This window comes from Lethenteron reissneri, chromosome 3 (assembly GCF_015708825.2).
Source record: "Lethenteron reissneri isolate LAM-NWPU_2019-01 chromosome 3, ASM1570882v1, whole genome shotgun sequence".
Classification (NCBI taxonomy): domain Eukaryota; kingdom Metazoa; phylum Chordata; class Hyperoartia; order Petromyzontiformes; family Petromyzontidae; genus Lethenteron; species Lethenteron reissneri.
The window spans coordinates 4,665,439-4,686,214 of NC_083781.1; the positions used below are offsets into that span (position 1 = coordinate 4,665,439).

General features: G+C 49.9%; 1 protein-coding gene across 2 annotated transcripts in view; it reads left to right on the plus strand.

The window, feature by feature from the left end:
* The first annotated feature begins 4,810 nt into the window (after nucleotides 1-4,810).
* The window catches only part of LOC133345297 (uncharacterized), a 74,022-nt gene continuing 58,056 nt past the window's right edge, over nucleotides 4,811-20,776 (plus strand). Inside the window, exons 1-7 of one of the 2 annotated variants that reach the window (XM_061555945.1) lie at nucleotides 4,811-5,279; nucleotides 8,610-9,213; nucleotides 12,459-12,907; nucleotides 16,244-16,372; nucleotides 17,061-17,258; nucleotides 18,852-19,013; nucleotides 20,444-20,689. In XM_061555945.1, coding sequence (XP_061411929.1) covers nucleotides 8,619-9,213; nucleotides 12,459-12,907; nucleotides 16,244-16,372; nucleotides 17,061-17,258; nucleotides 18,852-19,013; nucleotides 20,444-20,689 — 1,779 coding nt within the window. In that variant the 5' untranslated portion in view covers nucleotides 4,811-5,279; nucleotides 8,610-8,618. The remainder of the gene's footprint in view (nucleotides 5,280-8,609; nucleotides 9,214-12,458; nucleotides 12,908-16,243; nucleotides 16,373-17,060; nucleotides 17,259-18,851; nucleotides 19,014-20,443; nucleotides 20,690-20,776) is intronic. The other variant, XM_061555936.1, reaches the window with a different exon arrangement.

The window sequence follows — 20,776 nt, forward strand, 5'->3', positions numbered from 1 at the left end:
AAAATATTCATCTAAATGCGTGGGTTTTCTCCAGACTTTCCAATTTCCTCCCACAAGCAGTGCACTAATTTAGAAATACATGGCCCAAAATGTAAAATATCCTTATGCAGGACCCTCATGATTGAAAAGAGGATAACTGACATGAAGAGTAATGTATAATTGTACTATGCGATATTAACGTGCACAAAATAATTAGAAGTGCTTTTTCTTCTTCTACGTGACTTTACCGAAAGAACCAAGAAGATGAATCCCTGCAGTCACGAAAGCTTTATATCGAAATTTAAAAGTGCTTAATTATAATAAGATCGCGTCCCCTAATGGCTATGCCCCGTACGTTTCCTTGTCTCTGCCCTATCCTTTTAATAAATGAGAGGAAGCGTAATGATTTCCCATCTAAGATTTGCGAGCCATTCTGAGCAGGCTTGTTTTGAGCACAATCTATAAAAAAAAAGTTTCATCTTGGTTAATTGCCGACTCTGGACGGAATTGTTCTCCGCACGACGCGGGGTGCTCAGGGGAGCAAGAACATAACGCAGAGTAGCAATAACTCAAACTCTGAAGTTTATTCGCCGATCCCATTCTCTCGATGAGATCATTACGTTCGACGGTCTGCTGTATCAAATGATGCTGTGTACAGGTAGTCCACTACTTACAATGGAGATGCGTTACGACGACCCCATCGTAAGGCAAAATATCGTAAGTCGAAGATGGCCTCGCCTACCCAGGAGTCTTAAAGAATGGTGATAATTTAGCAAAACAGAGCAATTTACAATACCGTACTGTGTAAACTATATACTGTATGTGTTTATGTATGCATTTATCGTACCTCGTACGCTGCTGTGTTTGCCTGCCGCGCGAAATTTAAAATATTTTACAATTTTGTCGTATCGCTATCGCCATCGTAAGATCGAAATATCGTAAGTCGGACCGTCGTAACTCGGGGACTATCTGTACTTGCCTTTAGTGTTGTGTACAGCGCTGTTAATCTACAGCTAGACAAGAGGCTCCTAACGGTGTGCAGGTAGAGTGAGTTATTTTAACCATACTTCACCACGCTGGCCAGTACAGGTTATTGATGGTCGGTATCCTTAGTTCAAACAGGAGATAGCATAAACCCATTGAGATACATGTGTAGTGACTAACTCGGAGACGATAAGACTTGGAGGCACTTCTTTATTTATCGAGCACCATCGGGGTTAACAATTTTAATATTTAGTCCATCTATTATCGGCGACGCCGCTGAGAACAGTTGGTAGGCTGTCTGACTGGCGGCGGCCCGCGATGGTAAAGACGGAGACGAGAAAAATGATGAAGACGGCGAGAAGAATGGTGAGGACAACGAGAAGAACGGTGCCAATGGCCTTCAAGCAGCATCCCACTCCAACGACAGCCCCGAGGTCCCTCAAATGGGGCCCTCTTATACTGTCAGCGTGGCCTCGCTCCGCCCCCAGCCACGACCCCTTTCTGGAACCTACCAGCGAGTTCCTGGTGGGCCCCTTCTGTGACCTTTCCCCCCTAGATCCTCTTCTCGTGTCTGTCATGGCCTGCTGATGTCAGGACTACGCCGCAGATCCCATTTTCTGCCAGCAGCCAGCGCTATGCCACTACACATGCTTCAACACAGCCTCTTTTGCAAGGGCGACCTGAGTTACCATCAAGCACATTTAAGCTCACAGTATATCTTCAAATATTTTGATTTACCAAGGCGGACACACAGCGATAAGGAGATGGAGCGATGACATTATATTCATTTGCAGGTGCTGAATGGATTATTAGACCGTAGCAAGATCGTTGTCTGGAGAGGTCTTCATCCAGCATGATTGTAAGACACTTTATTGAGCTATCATTTGTGGCCAGGTCGCTTTAAAAAATAAGTTCATACATCAGTGGGCTTTACCTGGTAAAATAGAAAAAAAAGACGTTGTATTTGTTAAATTATTTGTTTAGCTTACCTATACTTTGCACTCCTATCGTGTTTTTGCATTGTTGTTGTAACGTTCTGACCCACCCCTACTGGACATGTGTGACAAAGAGCTCTATAGCTCATCGGATGCCTCCAGGAAAAATAAACATTCTTATAGCCTGCTGCTCCTGATGAAGTTTGCTGAGCACAACGACGACGCTGCTGCTGCTCTTGATGATGATCGTGACGACGGGGGCGGGTGTGGTGTCACTTCGTACGAAACCCATTTGCACTTTGCAGATAATTTCCCACAGCAGCACCTCGCTTCACTTCTGTTCCGAGAAGGCCACGCCTCGGCCGCGACGTCGATTGGCGGAGGAGGAGAGAAGAGAGAGCAAGAGAGAGAGAGAGACACAGATCACGTCCGACCAACGGGGCCGCAGCAATCGTGCTCCCCCCGACCAATGAGCAGGCGTGTGAGCCGAGCTGTAACGTGTTGGTGGTGGTGGTGGGGGGTGGTGGTGGGGGGTGGTGGTGGGGGGTGGTGGGGGTGGTGGTGGTGGAGGTTGTGGTGGGGGGTGGTGGTGGTGGTGGGGGTTGGTGGTGGTGGGGGTTGGTGGTGGTGGTGGTTGGTGGTGGGGGTTGGTGGTGGGGTTGGTGGGGGTTGGTGGTGGTGGTGGGGGTTGGTGGTGGTGGGGGTTGCTGATGATTGTGGTGGGGGTTGGTGGTGGTGGTGGGGGTTGGTGGTGGTGGGGGTTGGTGGTGGTGGTGGGGGTTGGTGGGGGCTGGTGGTTGTGGTGGGGGTTGGTGGTGGTGGGGGGCATGATGGTGGTGGAGGGGGGGGGGCGTGATGGTGGTGGAGGGGCGTGATGGTGGTGGAGGGGGGTGATGGTGGTGGAGGGGAGGGGCGTGATGGTGGTGGAGGGGGGGTGATGGTTGTGGTGGGGGTTGGTGGTGGTGGGGGGGATAATGGTGGTGGAGGGGGGGGGCGTGATGGTGGTGGAGGGGGGTGTGATGGTGGTGGAGGGGGGGGGCGTGATGGTGGTGGAGGGGGGGGGCGTGATGGTGGTGGTGGAGGGGGGTGTGATGGTGGTGGAGGGGGGGGGGCGTGATGGTGGTGGAGGGGGGGGGGGCGTGATGGTGGTGGAGGGGGGGGGCGTGATGGTGGTGGAGGGGGGGTGTGATGATGGTGGAGGGGGGGGGGCGTGATGGTGGTGGAGGGGGGGGGCGTGATGGTGGTGGAGGGGGGGGGGGTGTGATGGTGGTGGAGGGGGGGGGGCGTGATGGTGGTGGAGGGGGGGGGGCGTGATGGTGGTGGAGGGGGGGGGGTGTGATGGTGGTGGAGGGGGGGGGGGCGTGATGGTGGTGGAGGGGGGGGGGGCGTGATGGTGGTGGAGGGGGGGGGGCGTGATGGTGGTGGAGGGGGGTGTGATGATGGTGGAGGGGGGGGGGCGTGATGGTGGTGGAGGGGGGGGGGCGTGATGGTGGTGGAGGGGGGGGGGGTGTGATGGTGGTGGAGGGGGGGGGGCGTGATGGTGGTGGAGGGGGGGGGCGTGATGGTGGTGGAGGGGGGGGGGTGTGATGGTGGTGGAGGGGGGGGGGGCGTGATGGTGGTGGGGGGGTGGGCGTGATGGTGGTGGAGGGGGGGGGCGTGATGGTGGTGGAGGGGGGGGGGGCGTGATGGTGGTGGAGGGGGGGGGGGGCGTGATGGTGGTGGAGGGGGGGGGGCGTGATGGTGGTGGAGGGGGGGGGGCGTGATGGTGGTGGAGGGGGGGGGGCCGTGATGGTGGTGGAGGGGGGGGGGGTGTGATGGTGGTGGAGGGGGGTGTGATGATGGTGAAGGGGGGGGGCGTGATGGTGGTGGAGGGGGGTGTGATGGTGGTGGAGGGGGGGGGGACGTGATGGTGGTGGAGGGGGGGCGTGATGGTGGTGGAGGGGGGGGGGCGTGATGGTGGTGGAGGGGGGGGGGCGTGATGGTGGTGGAGGGGGGGGGCGTGATGGTGGTGGAGGGGGGGGGCGTGATGGTGGTGGAGGGGGGGGGGGGCGTGATGGTGGTGGAGGGGGGGGGGGCGTGATGGTGGTGGAGGGGGGGGGGCGTGATGGTGGTGGAGGGGGGGGCGTGATGGTGGTGGAGGGGGGGGGTGGTGGTGGAGGGGGGTGTGATGATGGTGAAGGGGGGGGGCGTGATGGTGGTGGAGGGGGGGGCGTGATGGTGGTGGAGGGGGGGGGGCGTGATGGTGGTGGAGGGGGGGGGACGTGATGGTGGTGGAGGGGGGGGGGCGTGATGGTGGTGGAGGGGGGGGGTGATGGTGGTGGAGGGGGGGGGGGCGTGATGGTGGTGGAGGGGGGGGGGGGCGTGATGGTGGTGGAGGGGGGGGGCGTGATGGTGGTGGAGGGGGGGGGGGGCGTGATGGTGGTGGAGGGGGGGGGGGCGTGATGGTGGTGGAGGGGGGGGGGCGTGATGGTGGTGGAGGGGGGGGGCGTGATGGTGGTGGAGGAGGGGGGGCGTGATGGTGGTGGAGGGGGGGGGGCGTGATGGTGGTGGAGGGGGGGGGGCGTGATGGTGGTGGAGGGGGGGGGGGCGTGATGGTGGTGGAGGGGGGGGGGCGTGATGGTGGTGGAGGGGGGGGGGCGTGATGGTGGTGGAGGGGGGGGGCGTGATGGTGGTGGAGGGGGGGGGCGTGATGGTGGTGGAGGGGGGGGCGTGATGGTGGTGGAGGGGGGGGGGCGTGATGGTGGTGGAGGGGGGGGGGCGTGATGGTGGTGGAGGGGGGGGGGGGCGTGATGGTGGTGGGGGGGAGGGGTGGAGGGTGGGGGGGGCGTGATGGTGGGGTGATGGTGGTGGGGGGGCGTGATGGTGGGGGGAGGGGAGGGGTGGAGGGTGGGGGGGGCGTGAGTCTTCCCGGAAGCCGCTCGCTGCTCTGAGCTGGCCACGTGCGTCACTGCTGCTCAAAACATTTCGCCCGGCTTGGGTTTCGCCGTGCTGCGTGCGCGGCTGGTTGGGGAAGCCGTCTGCCTATTTAAACTCGTTCTCCCTCGCTCGCCTCACTCGTGACCACACGGAAGAGGAGGAGGAGCAGTAATAAAAGGCTCGCCAGCCTTGGCTTTGGGTGGAAGGGAGTTGTTTTAACACCTCGGCATTGTCAAGTTGCTGACGGCGCCCTCGTTCTTTGGTGGTTTGGAGGCTTCTCCCTCCCCTCCTCCTTGTGTGGCGCAGAGGGATTTTGACTGTCGAGACGAGGAGGAGGAGGAAGAAGAGGAAGACGCGAGAGAGAGAGAGACAGAGAGAGAGACAGAGAGAGAGATTGGCCTGCCATGGTTCGTACCCTCCGCCGCCGCCGTCACCGTCACCACCGCCTTTTGTTTGGAGATTGAGGTTGTTGTTTTTGTTGTGTCGTGACTTTAAAAAAAATGGTTGGTTATAGTTGTGTGTGAGCAACTGGTGGAGAAAAATAACGAACAGAAAAAGCACCTCGGTGCATTTCATTAACACCGCTGGTTTAAAATAAAAACTAAGGCGACGTTTCGGGCAATGGCCCTTTCGTCGTAGCGCTTAAAGAGGGAAGGCAGAACGAAGGGCCATGGCCCGAAACGTCGCCTATTTTTCCTCCTTTAAGGCCAGAGTGTTATTGACAAACGTGTTGAGTTGTTTGTTTGATGTTGTTGCCTGCATCGTTCGGTACTTATCGATGCTTCCTTTCAAACCGGAACGACCCGAAAATTATTTTTTTGGCACACGTCACACGCCATCTCGTCGTAATGTTGCCATTACACATTTTGTTCTCAACGTTTTAGGATGAGAAGTCGGAAGGATATTTATAACTAATGTTTGAAAATGTGTTATAATTAGTTTTATACACTTATCGGACGTGGGTTGCAATGTGCGATGCGCGGTTTGGTGCCCTGGGACTTGCAAATCCACAGGTCGCAAGTTTGCGTGAGATCCTCTCTGCGTTTAACAAAGATAACTAAAAATATTCGAAGTTCTCACCACCTCTTGCGAAACGTAGAAAAGAGTAGGCCAAACACCCCCCCCCCCCCCCTCGAGAGAGAGAGAGAGACACAAGCTTTTACTGGTAGGAACCTCCTGGTTACACCAGCCCACAGGGGATTATTGTGTCCGTCCGTCGTGCATCTAAAATGGGAGGGGTGGGGCTGGATGGAGAGGGGAGGGGCTGGGTGGGGAGAGTGGGGAGGGGCTGGGTAGGGTGGGGCTGGGTGGGGAGGGGCTGGTCACCCCGTGGTGCCCTTATAAAACTCAACGTTTAACCTACTCACGCCGGCTTGTGCCCGCCCTCAGTCGGGCATATTTGTGGAATACACCACGCCACCGTTGACCCTGCAGGCCATTGACCGAGCAACCCAACGTTCCTACCAGCTCCCTCCGCAGGAATGTGTTCTCGAGCTGACCAACAACAGTGGCGTGAGAAATGCTCTAAGAGTAAAATTAGTTTTTTTTTATCTCTTATACAAATGATCATCAATCGCTATCGATTACCTCCTTCGTTATCACCGACTCGCCGCGTTTCGTGAGGCCGTCATCCTGCCAGTTGATTGATCAAAGCGCCGCGGATCGATTGATGCAAAGACGATTTGTAAACATAGCAACGTTAAATTTCGATTTAAAGCTTTCGTGACTGCAAGGATTCATCTTCTTGGTTCTTTCGGTAAAGTCACGTAGAAGGGAAGTAATAAAATAATAAAAATAATGTTTTATTTTTATTATTTAATGACTTCCCTTCTACGTGACTTTTATTTTTATTATTTTATTACTTCCCTTCTACGTGACTTTACCGAAAGAACCAAGAAGACATAGCAACGTTGTTGAGTGTCACGGCGGGATTGTTTGACCATACTTCACCACGCTGGCACACCTGCCAACCCCATACGGTTTATCCCTATTATTGTACAGGGGAATTGAGTGGGGAGGGGAAATGTCTTAGTTTGTGTTCTCCCTTGTGATGGGACTTTGTAGAATGAACGTTGAGATGTATAAGGGCACGGGGTGACCAATAAGGTTTGAATTGGTCTGTAATAAGATTGGCACTGATAAGGGATTGACAGGTATGATTATAGACAGATACCCATAGCTATACATAGAGACCCACAGAGATACATAGAGACCCATAGAGATACATAAAGACCCACAGAGACCCATAGAGATACATAGAGACCCACAGAGATACATAGATAATGCATAGCTGTCAACCCATATGGTTTACCCCCTATTCTTGTACCGGGAAGTTTAGTTTTCAGGTCCATACTGTGTACAGCCGTTTCAAAACGGGCACAACAAAACACATTTGTGTGTGTTTCTCCCTTGTGATGTAACTTTGTGGGATGAACCTTGAGATTTAAAGGACACAGGGTGACCAATAAGGTCTGAATTGATTTGAAGCTTTCGTGACTGCAGGAATCCATACTCTTTGGTTCTTTCGGTAAAGTCACGTAGATATAAAATAAATCACGACGTTTCGGGCGCAACACAAGCGTCCATCATCAGGTGGGAAAGCGTGGCCTGCTGCTGAGGCAGACTATTTTAAAAGGTTTGAAATGAGTAGCCCAAGGGTCATAAAGAAGTGGCCGGGGATTGTGATGTCAATGTGAGAAATTAGCGTGTAACTGTAAGATAGGAGAGCGGCCTCCTGGACGAGGGCACGGAAGTGGCTATGTTAATGTGAGAGATTAGCATGGTAATGTGAAATCTAAGAGTGGTGCAATCCAAAGGCATGAGTGAAACCCAACGGGTGCAATCCAAAGGGCATGTGAGTAAGAGAGTGCAATCCAAAGGCATGAGAGTGCAATGCAAAGGACATGTGAGCATGAGAGATCTAAGAGAGAGGCATAGAGAGAGAGACACACACACATAGAGTTGGAAATAACAGCTGTTATTTCGTCTAGGGGGCCGTTTTGATTTGCACCACTCTTCGATTTCACGTTAACATGATAATTTCTCACATTAACATCACTAGCCCCGGCCACTTCTTTATGACCCTTGGGTTACACCCATTTCAAACCTTTTTCAAACAGTCTGCCTCAGCAGCAGACCATGCTTTCCCACCTGATGACAGACGCTTGTGTTGCGCCCGAAACGTCGTGATTTATTTTATTTTATACCTAGGTGACTTTACCGAAATACCCAAAGAGTAAGGTCTGAATTGGTCTGCAATAAGGTAGGCAACTAATAAGCGGTTGACAGGTATGTGATGGTCAGTGCGAGTTGGTAACGGCAGGTGTAGGGGTTGGGTGGCGCACCATACCACAGGTGTTTGTCTTGATCCTGGTACAGATTTTACGCAATGCATACCACGTCGATATCGAGAGAGATCGGCTGTCTCGGGAACTTGCGGAAGTTTAAAACCAGAAGCAGGTGGATGGCTTCACTATTCTGGCAAATCGCCCATGCCTGAACAGAATTCCTGTTTGCACAACAACTGCGCATGGATAAAGTAGGCCAATTACCCTCTAGAGAGCTCGATTTAAACGTTCAGTAGTGGAAGTCCTTCCATCAACAGTGACGTGAGGAATATACATTGGAGGGCTGCATCTTTGCCACATTCAATTGCGTTTGCGTGACCACACAGTTGGATACTTTTGCACGGGGACCGAGAACCCCCTTGTTTGCTCTCGCACTCCGCTCAAGACGGATCCAAGAGGTAATCGTGTGTGTGCGTGCACCATTTGCGCTGTCGTCTTTTGTACATAGGCCACCATCATGGACGACGACTGGAGGCAGAAGGTGCTGACCCTGCTGACGGAGATGCCCGAGGGCTGCACAGTGGGCGAACTGTGCACGCACTACACGCAGCGCTACCACCTCAGCCTCGCTCCCAAGAAGCACGGCTTCATCAACACAAAGAACATGCTGAAGTCTTTGGGGGGCCACATCGACCACAGTTGTCTCACCAAAGGGGTCGCTAAACTGAGCGGGATGCCGCCGTCCGCGGCACAACAAGATGAGGGTCCTCCTCCCAAAGCAAGATGGAGGCAATTGGAGGACGGAAGCGACGACCATCGGCGAGAGGGCGCGGAATTTCAACGGCGAGGAGGATCGTCGTTCGAGGTGGAGTCGTCGCTTCCCGTCGCGGAAGGGGCGAGCAGAGGCAACCCGCGCTCGACCCCGCAGGGTTCGATGGTGGACATCGGCCCTGCAGGAGCCGTGCAGATGCGTTGCCAGCAGAGTCCGGCGGGGCTCGCACTAGGAGGGACACTGGCAGCGGCGGTGCAGCAGCAGCCGCAGCAGCAGCCACCTCTCATAGGTGACGGTGTGTCACCCTGGGTGAAGAAGTTGATCGACACACAGATTCCAGGTATTGGGATGTTGCAATGGGTTGTCATATACATATACCATACGTACCGAATTTTGTTTTGGATTGCTCAACGTGTAAAATTGAGATGGACGTTTTTTAAACACTTGTTTGTTTGAGAATGGATGCGTTGTCTTGGATGTAAGATAAAACTTGTTTTTCGTGCAGTTAAATCATGGTTCGGCACTCGAGAGGAAACCGTTTGAGATAATATTTTGCTGTTGAAATAATGGGCAAGGTATTTTTCAAATCGCTCGGCACCTGTGCCCAACCGGCAGTGTAAGAGTGTAGTAACAGTGAGGTGATAGGCAGGTCGTGTGTGGGTGGGTGGGTTAAATTGTGGGCACTACCACCTCTTAAAAGATGCATGACCAGTATGGAAAATTATGGTAAAATATCCTCTCGAGGGGGCTAGTTAGAATGCCTTCTGGTGGAGGCCTTTCCAACAGCAGTGGCGTGGGCAAGAAATTGCAGGGTCTGCATCTTTGCGTTTCGTTATATTGGCCTTGATCAGTTCTATCCAGAGTTTGATTGTCACCGCAACCGCTAGACCCGTGAACCTCCGGTGTGTTGAGAAAGTCAGGTTGCCAGATAAAAGAGTAAAAAACCAATTATCATATTTTGCTACTGGCAAAGTAGGTTACAATGGTGTAAATGCTTACCCCGAGCTCTCATACTCTGATGGTGCATTGTCTTTGAGTTGTGCGCCTTTTGGCGTCATCTGGTCCAACACCATGTGAGACTAGGCTCTAAGAAAAGCTGTCTCGGGTGTGGACGAATCAATTTCAAGGACAGTGCATACATTATCGGAGTTGTGTTTTTTTGCATTCCGACCGCAGGTATTGTGGTCAATGCAAACATGACTCCTTGTAAAAAAAAGGTGTCAGTTTTGTTGCCAGATAAAAAGGTAAAAATACAATTAATCAAAGTTAGGTTGGTTGAACAAACTCTTTGGGGAAGATGCTACCACTGCTCTTTTTGACCACTCGATGAGGTGTCTCTTACCCAGCACCAGTTATAACATTTAAATTTATAGTTGCTACTATTTTTGTCCTTCCAAGTGCGGTGTGTTTTTTTCTTGTGGCTGTTTTGCATATTCACTACGAATATATTGTGCTGTACCTGTACTCTTCGAAAGTCGGGGGGGCTTTGCAGTTCGAAAGAAAACTAATTTATGTAGAAAATAATTTCTTTAGAACTGCTTTTTGTGCTTAGTTTTACCTTCCCCCTCCCTGCACCTCCAATGAGCACGGTTGGCTGCGTACGGTGCGAAAGAAGTTCAATATAAGTGCGATCTATATATAAAAGGGAAATTTGTGAATATGTGTATCTGTTCGAAATGTTTAGCATACTTCCCGACATGCAACAAACTTGAAATTTAGCGTGTGGGTACTTTCCAGACTGTACACAAAAATTATAAAAATAGACTTTTGTATTTTTGGGGGGGGGGGCACAATAATGGATATATTTTGCATGGCAAGTGAGCTGTGACGTCACATCTGTGATGTCACCCGCATGCGGAAGCGTCACGCAGTGTGCCTGCTGATGTCACGCATACCTCCCCCCCCCAACCCTCTGCGAGTAAAGTGCCATACAAATGTGTTGCAGGTCTAAGGTCTTCTTCGCACAGAATTGGTTTATTATTTGACTCGTTTACTGCCGTACGCACCCTGAAAGTTGTGTGTGTCTGCAGCAAGCGCGTGTATGTGTACCAATGGACACGCGCGTGTGTGTGGGGGGAGCGGTAGTGTAGTGGTTAGCATGCTGCGCTACGAATCCGGCGACCCGAGTTCGATTCCCGTTCACGGCCACCACCGGTGACAATTATTTAAACCGGTCCTGGGCCTCCCCTAGGTCGACTCAGCCTCAAACGAGTAATTGGCGTGGTGTGTGAACATCGCCACTGAGGAGACAAAGGCGGCCGGCCGTGGTGAATCCAAGTCCCGGACGAAGCTGGGTAGTAAAGCTCGTACTGTATAAATTTTGGCGGCCGTAGCTCGCTATTACATGACAAGTACTGCACGGCAAGTCCTCGCTTCCCGCGTGTTCATACTATAACGCGTTTTCACTATAACGCGGTTTCTTTAATTTAGGGAATGCTTTTCGCACAGCGCGGAAAGCGCACCGTGAGAACGCGCTTTCTGAGCGGTCGACGACGAACTACTTTCTTGAGCTGCGCGGTTGAGCGAGATGATAGGGTAACGTGGCGGCGTCCCCTCTGTCCCCCCCCATCTTACTGTGCGTGACATTATTTATTAGGAAAATAGTTTTTGCTTCACGCGGCACTTTTCAGAAACGCATCTACCGCGTTAAACGAGGACCTGCTGTACAGGTGCTGTGCACACTGTATTGACCCTGGAGAAATCCGAAGCGCTATCAAGCTCTTCACAGATGTCCAGTAAGGGGCGGTGGGGGTCAACAAGTGACACAGCTTGTCCGTGGAGTAGATCGTGAGGGTGCCAACGTTGCCTACGCAACGCCGCTCTCCCTCTGGCTCTGCCTGCCTCGCTCTGTACACGTGAGGTGCAAATTTGTCGCAAGCACTGTACGTGTTGTGTTACTGTTCACCCTCAGCTAAGTTTAAATAATACAGTATAACATTCATTTATTCGTTAATATTTGCACTTTTAAAAATATGTTTACGTTCATCATTATTAAAGGTGAGTTAAATAATACTACACAATGTGGTCATTAATTTTTACGTACAGTTGATGTGTTTAAACGTAATTGTAGTTTATGCCCCGAGCTCTTTTCTCCTCATGAGCTTTTGAGTGATATACACGGAATTTATATTCTCGCCCTTTTACAGAATGTATCCCCGCGAATATATGAAGGGTTTGCCGTATACCATCTCAGGCTTTTGCCACGCACCGCTGCGGCCATCTCCCAGGAGTTGAATTCGGTGATCAACTCGTCTAGTGCTCGCCAGAGGTCGTAACCGGGTACCCGATACCCGTACCCTACCCGATACCCGGCTACCCGTACCCGGCCGGGTACGGGTAGCCGTTTGCGACCTTGGTGCGGCCGGGTACGGGTACGGGTAGGCCGTGAGTCACCGGTGAGTAACCGTTTGTCTGAATTTAGGGTAAGGTACGGGTACCCATTTGCGACCCTGGTGCGGCCGGGTATGGGTAAGGAATCAAAACCCGTTTGCGACCTCTGGTGCTCGCACTCGTATACAGCTTGCCCTGAAGTCTGCTAAACTCACCACCCGTGCTTTCTTTTCTACCTATTTTTTTTAAATGCAGCAATGGCTGCTGCCGCCACCGCTTCCTCACAAGAATGGCCGTCCATCCTGCGCATGAGCAAAAGTGAACTCAAGGAAATGCAGAGCAAGCAGAACTCGCCCGTGAAGAACGTCGATTCGCAGTGTGGTGCTGCGTCTCAGCAGCTGCCGACTGCACAATTGGGTGCCATGGCCCAACCGCAGAATCGAGAGCAGCTGCTGGCCACGCCGGAAATAAAAGAGGTGGTACAAAAGAAACCCAAGAAAATCCTAAGCGCGGCCGAGAAGCAAGATGCGGACAGGTACCACGCCAGCATGCGACAGGTCCACCATGGCGTGATGCAGGGGAGCCCCAGAGTGGATCCAGGCAGGAGGCCAACTAGGCACATGAGCGTGGAGCGCGTGAACGAGATCGCCGCTGACTGCATCAAGACGCTCGGAGAGACTGAGCAGCATGTGTCGCCAGAGAAGGTGAGAAGCCTCCCACTTTTGTCGTGAAATCGAAAAGCGAATTCCTGCTCAAATGAACAGAGATACGGTGCTCATTTCTTTTTTTAAATCCTTTATATTAAGTTCACTTGCTTGCTTGCGTGCTTACGACCGTGCAAATCTTTCGGTCGTTTTTTAACCCACTTCCCGTGATCCAATCGAGCTGACATTTTGCACACAGACTCGTTGTGCGTGACTGTATTTTCGTGAACATTTTTTCCAAAATTTTACACTTTATAGGAAAAAATAAATTATATTTAATTACCAATTGCTTAATGGTGGCAGGCAATCATCTGACCCATAGGTGGCAGCCATCTCAAGCCAGAGGACGAGAGGACTCTAGCCGCCACGCATATAAAGGATTTATAGTGAAAAACTTTGTTTTTACGGGTAAATTTTTTACTATCCTGAACCGGTCATGGAAATTCCACATTCCTATGATGGGGGGGTTGGGGAGGGGTTGAGTCTCTGCATAGGACAACCACTGTTAGTTCTTTCGGTAAAGTCACGTAGAAGGGAGATAATAAAATAATAAAAATAAAACATAATAAAATAATTTCACGACTGTTTCGGCCACAACGCAAGCAGCCGTCCTCAGGTGAAGAGCAGGTCTGTCGGAAAGACAGCGTCTGAAGTCTTTCTGACAGACCTGTTCTTCACCTGAGGACGGCTGCTTGCGTTGTGGCCGAAACGTCGTGAATTATTTTATTATGTTTTATTTGTATTATTTTATTAGTTCCCTTCTACGTGACTTTACCGAAAGAACCAAGAAGATGAATCCCTGCAGTCACGAAAGCTTTAAATCGAAATTTAACCACTGTTATCTTCCCCACAAAGTTTTATCGATAAGGGAAATGATTAGCTGATACTATTTTCTACTAGGTGATACAATTCGATACCCTAATATTTCTAATGACATGACAATTTTTACGATGTTAGTTTGCCATAACTTTAAATGGTATATCATCATTTTATATATTTTTTGTGCTATGCTGGCCAGCCAGCCAAAGATTACGTAAACCGCATTTCAGTCAACTTAAGTGTGCCATAAGTATTTAATGATTACAATCTATAGTTCTTATAACACACATGCTGCCAAAAGTTCTAGAAACAATAACATGAATTTAATGTACCTCAAAATAACTGCTGTTCTATTAATTACTCCGATAATCTATAGTGAAGCACTCATTTTATGGGCGACAGCTATTTATGTACAACCTTAATTCTTGCACTTTTGTTAATCGTTAACATTTCGGTCAGGAATGATATACTTTTAAGATATTTTATCAAGCTACGATAGTTTGCAAAACAGACGATGGAAAACTTGTGGATGTTTTATTTTGCGGTATGTGGATATGTGCCACTGAAACCGCAAGAACTCAATAATGATGACTCGTGTTGAGTATTTAATCTGCAAGCAATGAGCCCATCACAGGTTCGGAAATGTTAGAATGGAAGCAATTAAATTAATTAAAAAATTTTGCTCTGCCATTTGATTTTAAATTACGACTCTTCAAAGGGCTTTGGTTGTAATAACCAATGTTTGAATTTGTTTAAACGACCTGTATTCTCTTACAACATGCTCTACATTCCTAGGCATTAAATGTGTACTAAAGATTCAGATTAATTGTAAATCTAATGGGACCACTTTAATCGATGTCCGTTAATATTTGTAGGCATGGTAAGGTTTCGAGACACACTTGGCGATGTGAATGAGATGGGGCTGCGTGAAATGCAGTCCGTGTTCTTCCTCGTCCATTTGTCTTCATTCCAACGTCAACATTTGATCTGCCTGTCTCTGTCATTAAGGCCACTTGGCCACAGTATCTCTTAGTTCTTGCAAGCTAAGCTGGAGTCATTCTCTTTTCGACATATGTCCCACCCAATTCTGTAATAATGTTCCAGTTTCTCTATATGTTTTAAATATAGATTTAAATCAATATATTAAAATATATATTTATTTCCACAAATCTGGTTGCCGGCTGATGAGGCTGGTTGTAATTACTGTCGAAATGTCGTACTCAGATTGTAAATGTTGTGGCTTTGCTCTCTAACACACAACCGGTGTGCTGTACTGGTAACGAATTGGCACGTTCTGTTTAAGTGACAAACCTTACTAATTGGCTGTGTCGGGTGGTGGTGGGTTTAACGACACATTTATATATTTACACGCTCTAACCCAAAAAACCTGTATTATGAAAACATATATTTATTTTTCCCCTATCGCTTTTTGGACAGTTTCCAATCTCTAACGTCTTTCAAATTGTTCCGATGTACAGTGCTACATTTCAAATTATTTTTGCAACGGGTTGTTTAAAATATATTTAAATGGTGTAGATGCATGTTTAAACTCGCTTACAAACCGCATTCAGCATTTTCTTCTTGAAGTCATCTGTAACCACAATTGGTACATCGATGCACTACCCATTTGATTATGGTTTGTTGACCTTCATTTATCAATTTAAATGTTATTGAGTGTGCCAAATCCTAAAGTGCGGTCTTTGAGTAGACCTTATTTATTTTATATTCACATCTGATTTGCCTGTGCACATGAATGTAATCCGGTTAGACTCTCTTCGTGGTGTAGATCACATGGCTTGTATAGCAACCATAAACAAACACAAGAACCCGTAGTCCGGGTGACTCTCAATCCATGACTCACTATGCCAGTGGCCGAGGTTTCACTCTGGACTCTCTAGCCTGTGTGGCATGAATAAAACGCACCTGTAAATATCCTAGATAAGTTTGACCTGACATTATTGCATAACAATTTCCCCACCTCCATGGGATGTTTATCCTCCAATGTGTACCTGGCTTTGACCTGAATTATATAAAAGTGTGGCTCTGCAACTGCTTGGTCACACCACCGCTGGTGGAAGGACCTTCATGAGAGCGAACTTTACGAGTACTGTATTTGGTCTACTTTTCCATGTTGACCAGATGTGTTGGAAGAGCTGGCCGACACCCACACTTTGCTGCATCACACGCAACTTTCCGCATCAGCTAACTGTGGTGTACCCATTTTGCAACCTCTGGTCTGTGAGTTCAGTATACTAACTATTAACAGCATGGCAGCTTCCTAATTTGCTTGTGTGACAATTAACCTGTGTCATTATCTCCTGTGATTTACTGCCATGTCAACACAGCCTGAAATAAGTATTGGCGGGAGGGAAGGAAATGATTACTCACCCACCTGCACCTGCCTTGTACTCCAAAACACCTAAGGGCCTTACTACCGCTGTGAGAAATTGACGGGCGTAGACTGCTGCATGGCGATGATGTATTCACGTCATCTCTGCTGTGTTTCTCTTTTGCTAGGTGATTCAATTGGTGTGCCAACACCTCCAGGTGCAGTTCCTGAAGGACGTGGGCATTCGGGACATGTTCGTTTTGCCTGTGATGAATGAGTTTGTCCGAACACACAGGGAAGTCAACCTGTTCATTGAGGTGCGTTTCCCATGTTTATTTCACTCGATTGGTCGTCTGTTTGCTAGGTCATGCTGCGCCCAGAGGTCACCCAATCAGTTTTTTGACCGTAACATTACAGTCACTTGGGTTTGGTGATCCATTCAACAGGGAAAACTATTTGTAAGAAACGTGAACGTACGAACGTGGCAACGTGATAATTGAATAACAGTAGCATGAACATGAGCGGACTCCAAGGAAAGAAGTACAACACCAAGTGCGGCTTCAAACTTGTGTCGGAGTGATTCGCATCGTCACCGCCGGTGATTCGATGAATTGTTGTAATTGGGAGTTGCGGCTCTAGTGGCTACAAGGGGATGTGAACCCATTACTTAATGTATACGAATCTAAAAACATGAACTGTATTACAGAAGTGTTTTATGCTTCCCATCGGCCGCACAGCCTTTTGGGAGTGCATCTTAGCACCATTGCTTCTCCCGCGCCGTACGTGCAAAAGAAGTTCAACATTCTCTGGACCGGTGTTGACATTCATTGTCTCATGAGCAGGCCCAAGCGTTCTCCAACCAATGCTGGTGGACTGCCTGATGTTTAGAGGCAAGGACCTTCTCTGCTAGATATGGGTCCTTGGCTATAAGACTACTGAGCCATCAAATTTAAGTGTAAACATCACCCTGAGTTTGTATTTTTTTTGGTGGGGTGGGCTTTGCAGGCCTTCGAGAAAGTGCGATGCATCAGCACGCTGTACGAGCTGGGCCAGTGTTTGGCCGCCCTGAAGGAAAAGCAGTTCTTTCGCGAGATCGGCCTGGGACCGCTGTGCCGCCACCCTCTGGTGCAGCGCCTCTTCAAAGTGCCACACTCACTCCGCGATGAGGACATCTACGAGATCACCACCGTGGATATCCTCCAGGTCTTGCCCACTTAACCCTTTTCCATCGTTTTTTTTTTCAAACTTATTTTGTTAATGATTTGAGAGCCCTGCAGTGGTGTAACGGTTAGCAAACTGGAGTTGCCAATCCTGAGGCTGCCAAATTCAATTCCATCTTCCGGAACAGTAGTTGAAATAATTGGCAAGTTTGTCAAATCCCTATGCCTGTGTCCACCCCGCAGTTTAAATGGATTGACGGAAGGTATGCATTCGATCGGCAAGTCTTGTGTGGTGGGGTAAAGTGTGGGTATGTCCACCTCTTCTAATAGGTGGTAGGAGTTTTCAGGCCTGAGAGAAAGCCCCCGCCCCATCACACAAGCCCCCCCCCCCTGCCCCACCATCACCAGCCCCCCCCCTCCCCGGCACGAACCACCACCAGCCCCCACTGGCCCGACCACCACCAGCCCCCCCTGCCCCACCACCATCCTGCCCCACCAACCGCCCCCCCCCCCCCCCCCGCGCCACCACCACCAGCTCCCTGCTGGCACGAACCACCACAAGCCCCCCCCCCCCGCGCCACCACTACCAGCCCCCCGCTGGCATGAACCACCACTAGCCCCCGCTGGCCCCACCACCACCAGCCCCCCCACCCCACCACAACCAGCCCCCCGCCCCACCACCACCAGCCCCCCCTCCGCCCCACCACCACCAGCCCCCCTCCCCCCGCCTCACTACCACCAGCCTGCCCCACCACCACCACCGGCCCCACCAACACCATCCCCCCCCCCCCCCACCAGCCCACCCCCTCGCATGCAATTGCAGGGCTGCACAACCTACAACCTATATGATTTGCGTTGGCAGCAGTGCACAAGCACAATTAAAGTCCCAACACATTTGTCGGTAACACTGTGGCCCAAAAATTTCACGTGCTAATAGACAATCTTCGGACAATTGCCCTGCTTGATAGAACATAAGCCACGGAAATCTAGTGGGTAATAAGCAGTTGGAGGCTACACTTTACACCATGGGGCTGGGTATGATTTCTTAACATGTTTTTTGATCGTTTTTTTTTTATTTTGCATATAAATGGTTACCTAAAAGCTGTTGAGAAACGGTAATCGCTGTGAAGTGCAGTCTCCAATTCTTATTGTCCACTCAATTGTTCTGGCCTTTCTATGCAATATGAAGAAGGGTCATTGCCCAAAACGTCGCTTATTGTATTTTTTTCCCCTTTTAAGGCTGCAGTGCTACTGACACATGCATTTTTTGTCTATTAAATTATATGAAAGCTCGGCAAGTCATTCCTTGCAGATGTAAGCAGAAGCCATACGCGCCCACCCCAACCACCCCTGTCGCGACTCAATCGATTATCGCGATTGAGTGCTCGTGAATCAACTCAAGATTCAACGCCTTTTTAAAAACGTGGTGAATGCAGCAGGCTCTAGTGGCTGGAGTGGGGGTGGGTGTTGGAACATGTGAACCAATTTCATGCAACGTATACGAATCGAAAACATCGATTCTTATGCACGCGATCCGGTGTGCATATCGCGAGCTTGAGGATGAATAATCAAGTCCGAATCGTTGCTCCCCGAGCATGCGCTCTGCGTAACGTGCTCATGTTGTTGTTTGCGGCAGAGTTTGAGGACTTTCATGGCCAAGAGCCGCAGCTCCCGAGGCAAAGGAGTGACGGCACGTTTGGAGATGCCGGACTTCCTGAAGCATCTCATGGAACAGTACGGGGCTCCGGATATTTACGATCTGGGCATCCGAATCACAAGCATGCCCCTGGGAATTTCCGTACGTGCCGTGCCTGCTGTGTACGAGCGTGTGTGTGTGTGTATGCATTGCGTCGCTTGTTGACTGCGTGAATTGTATTATTCAGTGCGTGAAGTACGTATAAATGCGTTCTGGAATTGTTGACGCACAGCCAAAGCATACGTGGCGCTGTGTTCCGACCTGAGAGTGACACTGCATGCCTTTTACCACTCCCCCCCCCCCACCTTGCATTTGCCTTACACGGCCACAATGCTGAGATATCATCAGTTGCTCAGGCACAGAAGTTTTACACCGCGTCTCCCTCTCAAGTGAATAGGGTGTATCTTTTTTCATGCAGTCTGAGACAGACTTACTACAGGACTTAAGTTTTGTGAGTGCAGTGCTGTGACATGAGCATTGAAGTAACTGCTCGTGTAAGTATATGTTAATATATATCGTATTGAAGGCTGAGGCCTATTTTAATGTCCCGCTTCTTCCAGAAATCTACTTTCCTGAGTGGTTGTGCATTTGTCGCTTGTTTCAGAGATTCGCGATTCGAGCCCAGGAGTCGCCCTAGTTAATACTGTGGGTGTATTAACCAAAACTGCATTTCCATATGCTTCACAAATAATGTAAAAAATATCCCGTGATGTTATTCATAAATGAGGACATTTGTGCCGGTGTCACCATCGAAATGAGCAAATCTAAACAAATACTCAGAAATTCTGGGATTAAAAGGGTAAAAACCTACTACTATATTTTGCCACTGGGCAAAGAGATCTCATAGTGTAAATGCTTACCCCGAGCTCTCAATACTCTGATATTGCACTGTGTTTGAGTTGTACGCCTTCTGGTGTCATCTGGTCCAACACCAATGGGGACTAGGCTCTAAAGAAAGCCGTCTCGGGTGTGGACCAATCAACTTCAAGGACAGTGCATATCATTATCATTATCAGAGTTGCTTCTTTTTGTTTGCATTTTTGACTACTTGTGTTGTGGTTATTGCAAACATGATGCCTTGAATAAAGGTGTCAGTTTTGTACCAGTTGAAAAGGGTAAAAACCTACTACTATGTTGAACTTCTTTCGCACTGTAAGTAGCCAACCGTGCTAATCAGAAGTGTGGGGAAGGGCAACAAACTGAACACAAGATGCAGTTCTAAAGAAATGAGTTTTCAATTTATTTAAAAGTGCATAGCTCCAGTGGCTTCCTAATATCAGAAGGAAGTGCATTCCAGTTGGCCACAGAATTGCATCTGAAATCGAGTGGTGTGCTGACTTTGTTGGCTCGCCACAAGCCACTGCTGCTAGGATGATCCACCAACCCATCTCTCGATTGCAATCGTGCATTGCCAGCACACCGCGCATTCGCCGTTGAACCACTCGTCCATCATGTGTTCCATCATTGCAACTACAGCACTGCCCTGCGCACCTGTGGCCACCACAGTTGCTCACATTGTGTTGTTTGTTTAGGTGATCGGCAAGGCCCAGAAAGGCGAGCGGGAGGTGATGGACCGTGGGCTGGCTCGCATCGAGACTGACATCAAGCAGGAGGTGGAGGGCCGGCTACACAAGATCAAGAAACACTTGATGGAGTCGTTCCCCTTGCCAGGGACGAGCGCCGATCTCCGCCGACAGTTCACGACACAGCCGGCGGCCGAGATTGTGCTGCAGGTCTTCCAGAACGCCGAGGACATCTTTGTGAATAAGCTGAAGAAGGTGGGGGCAGTGGCATTCGGACATAAAACAAATTTACCGTGCGAGAAAAATAATGTATCTGCTTAGATTTTTCATAATACATTTGTC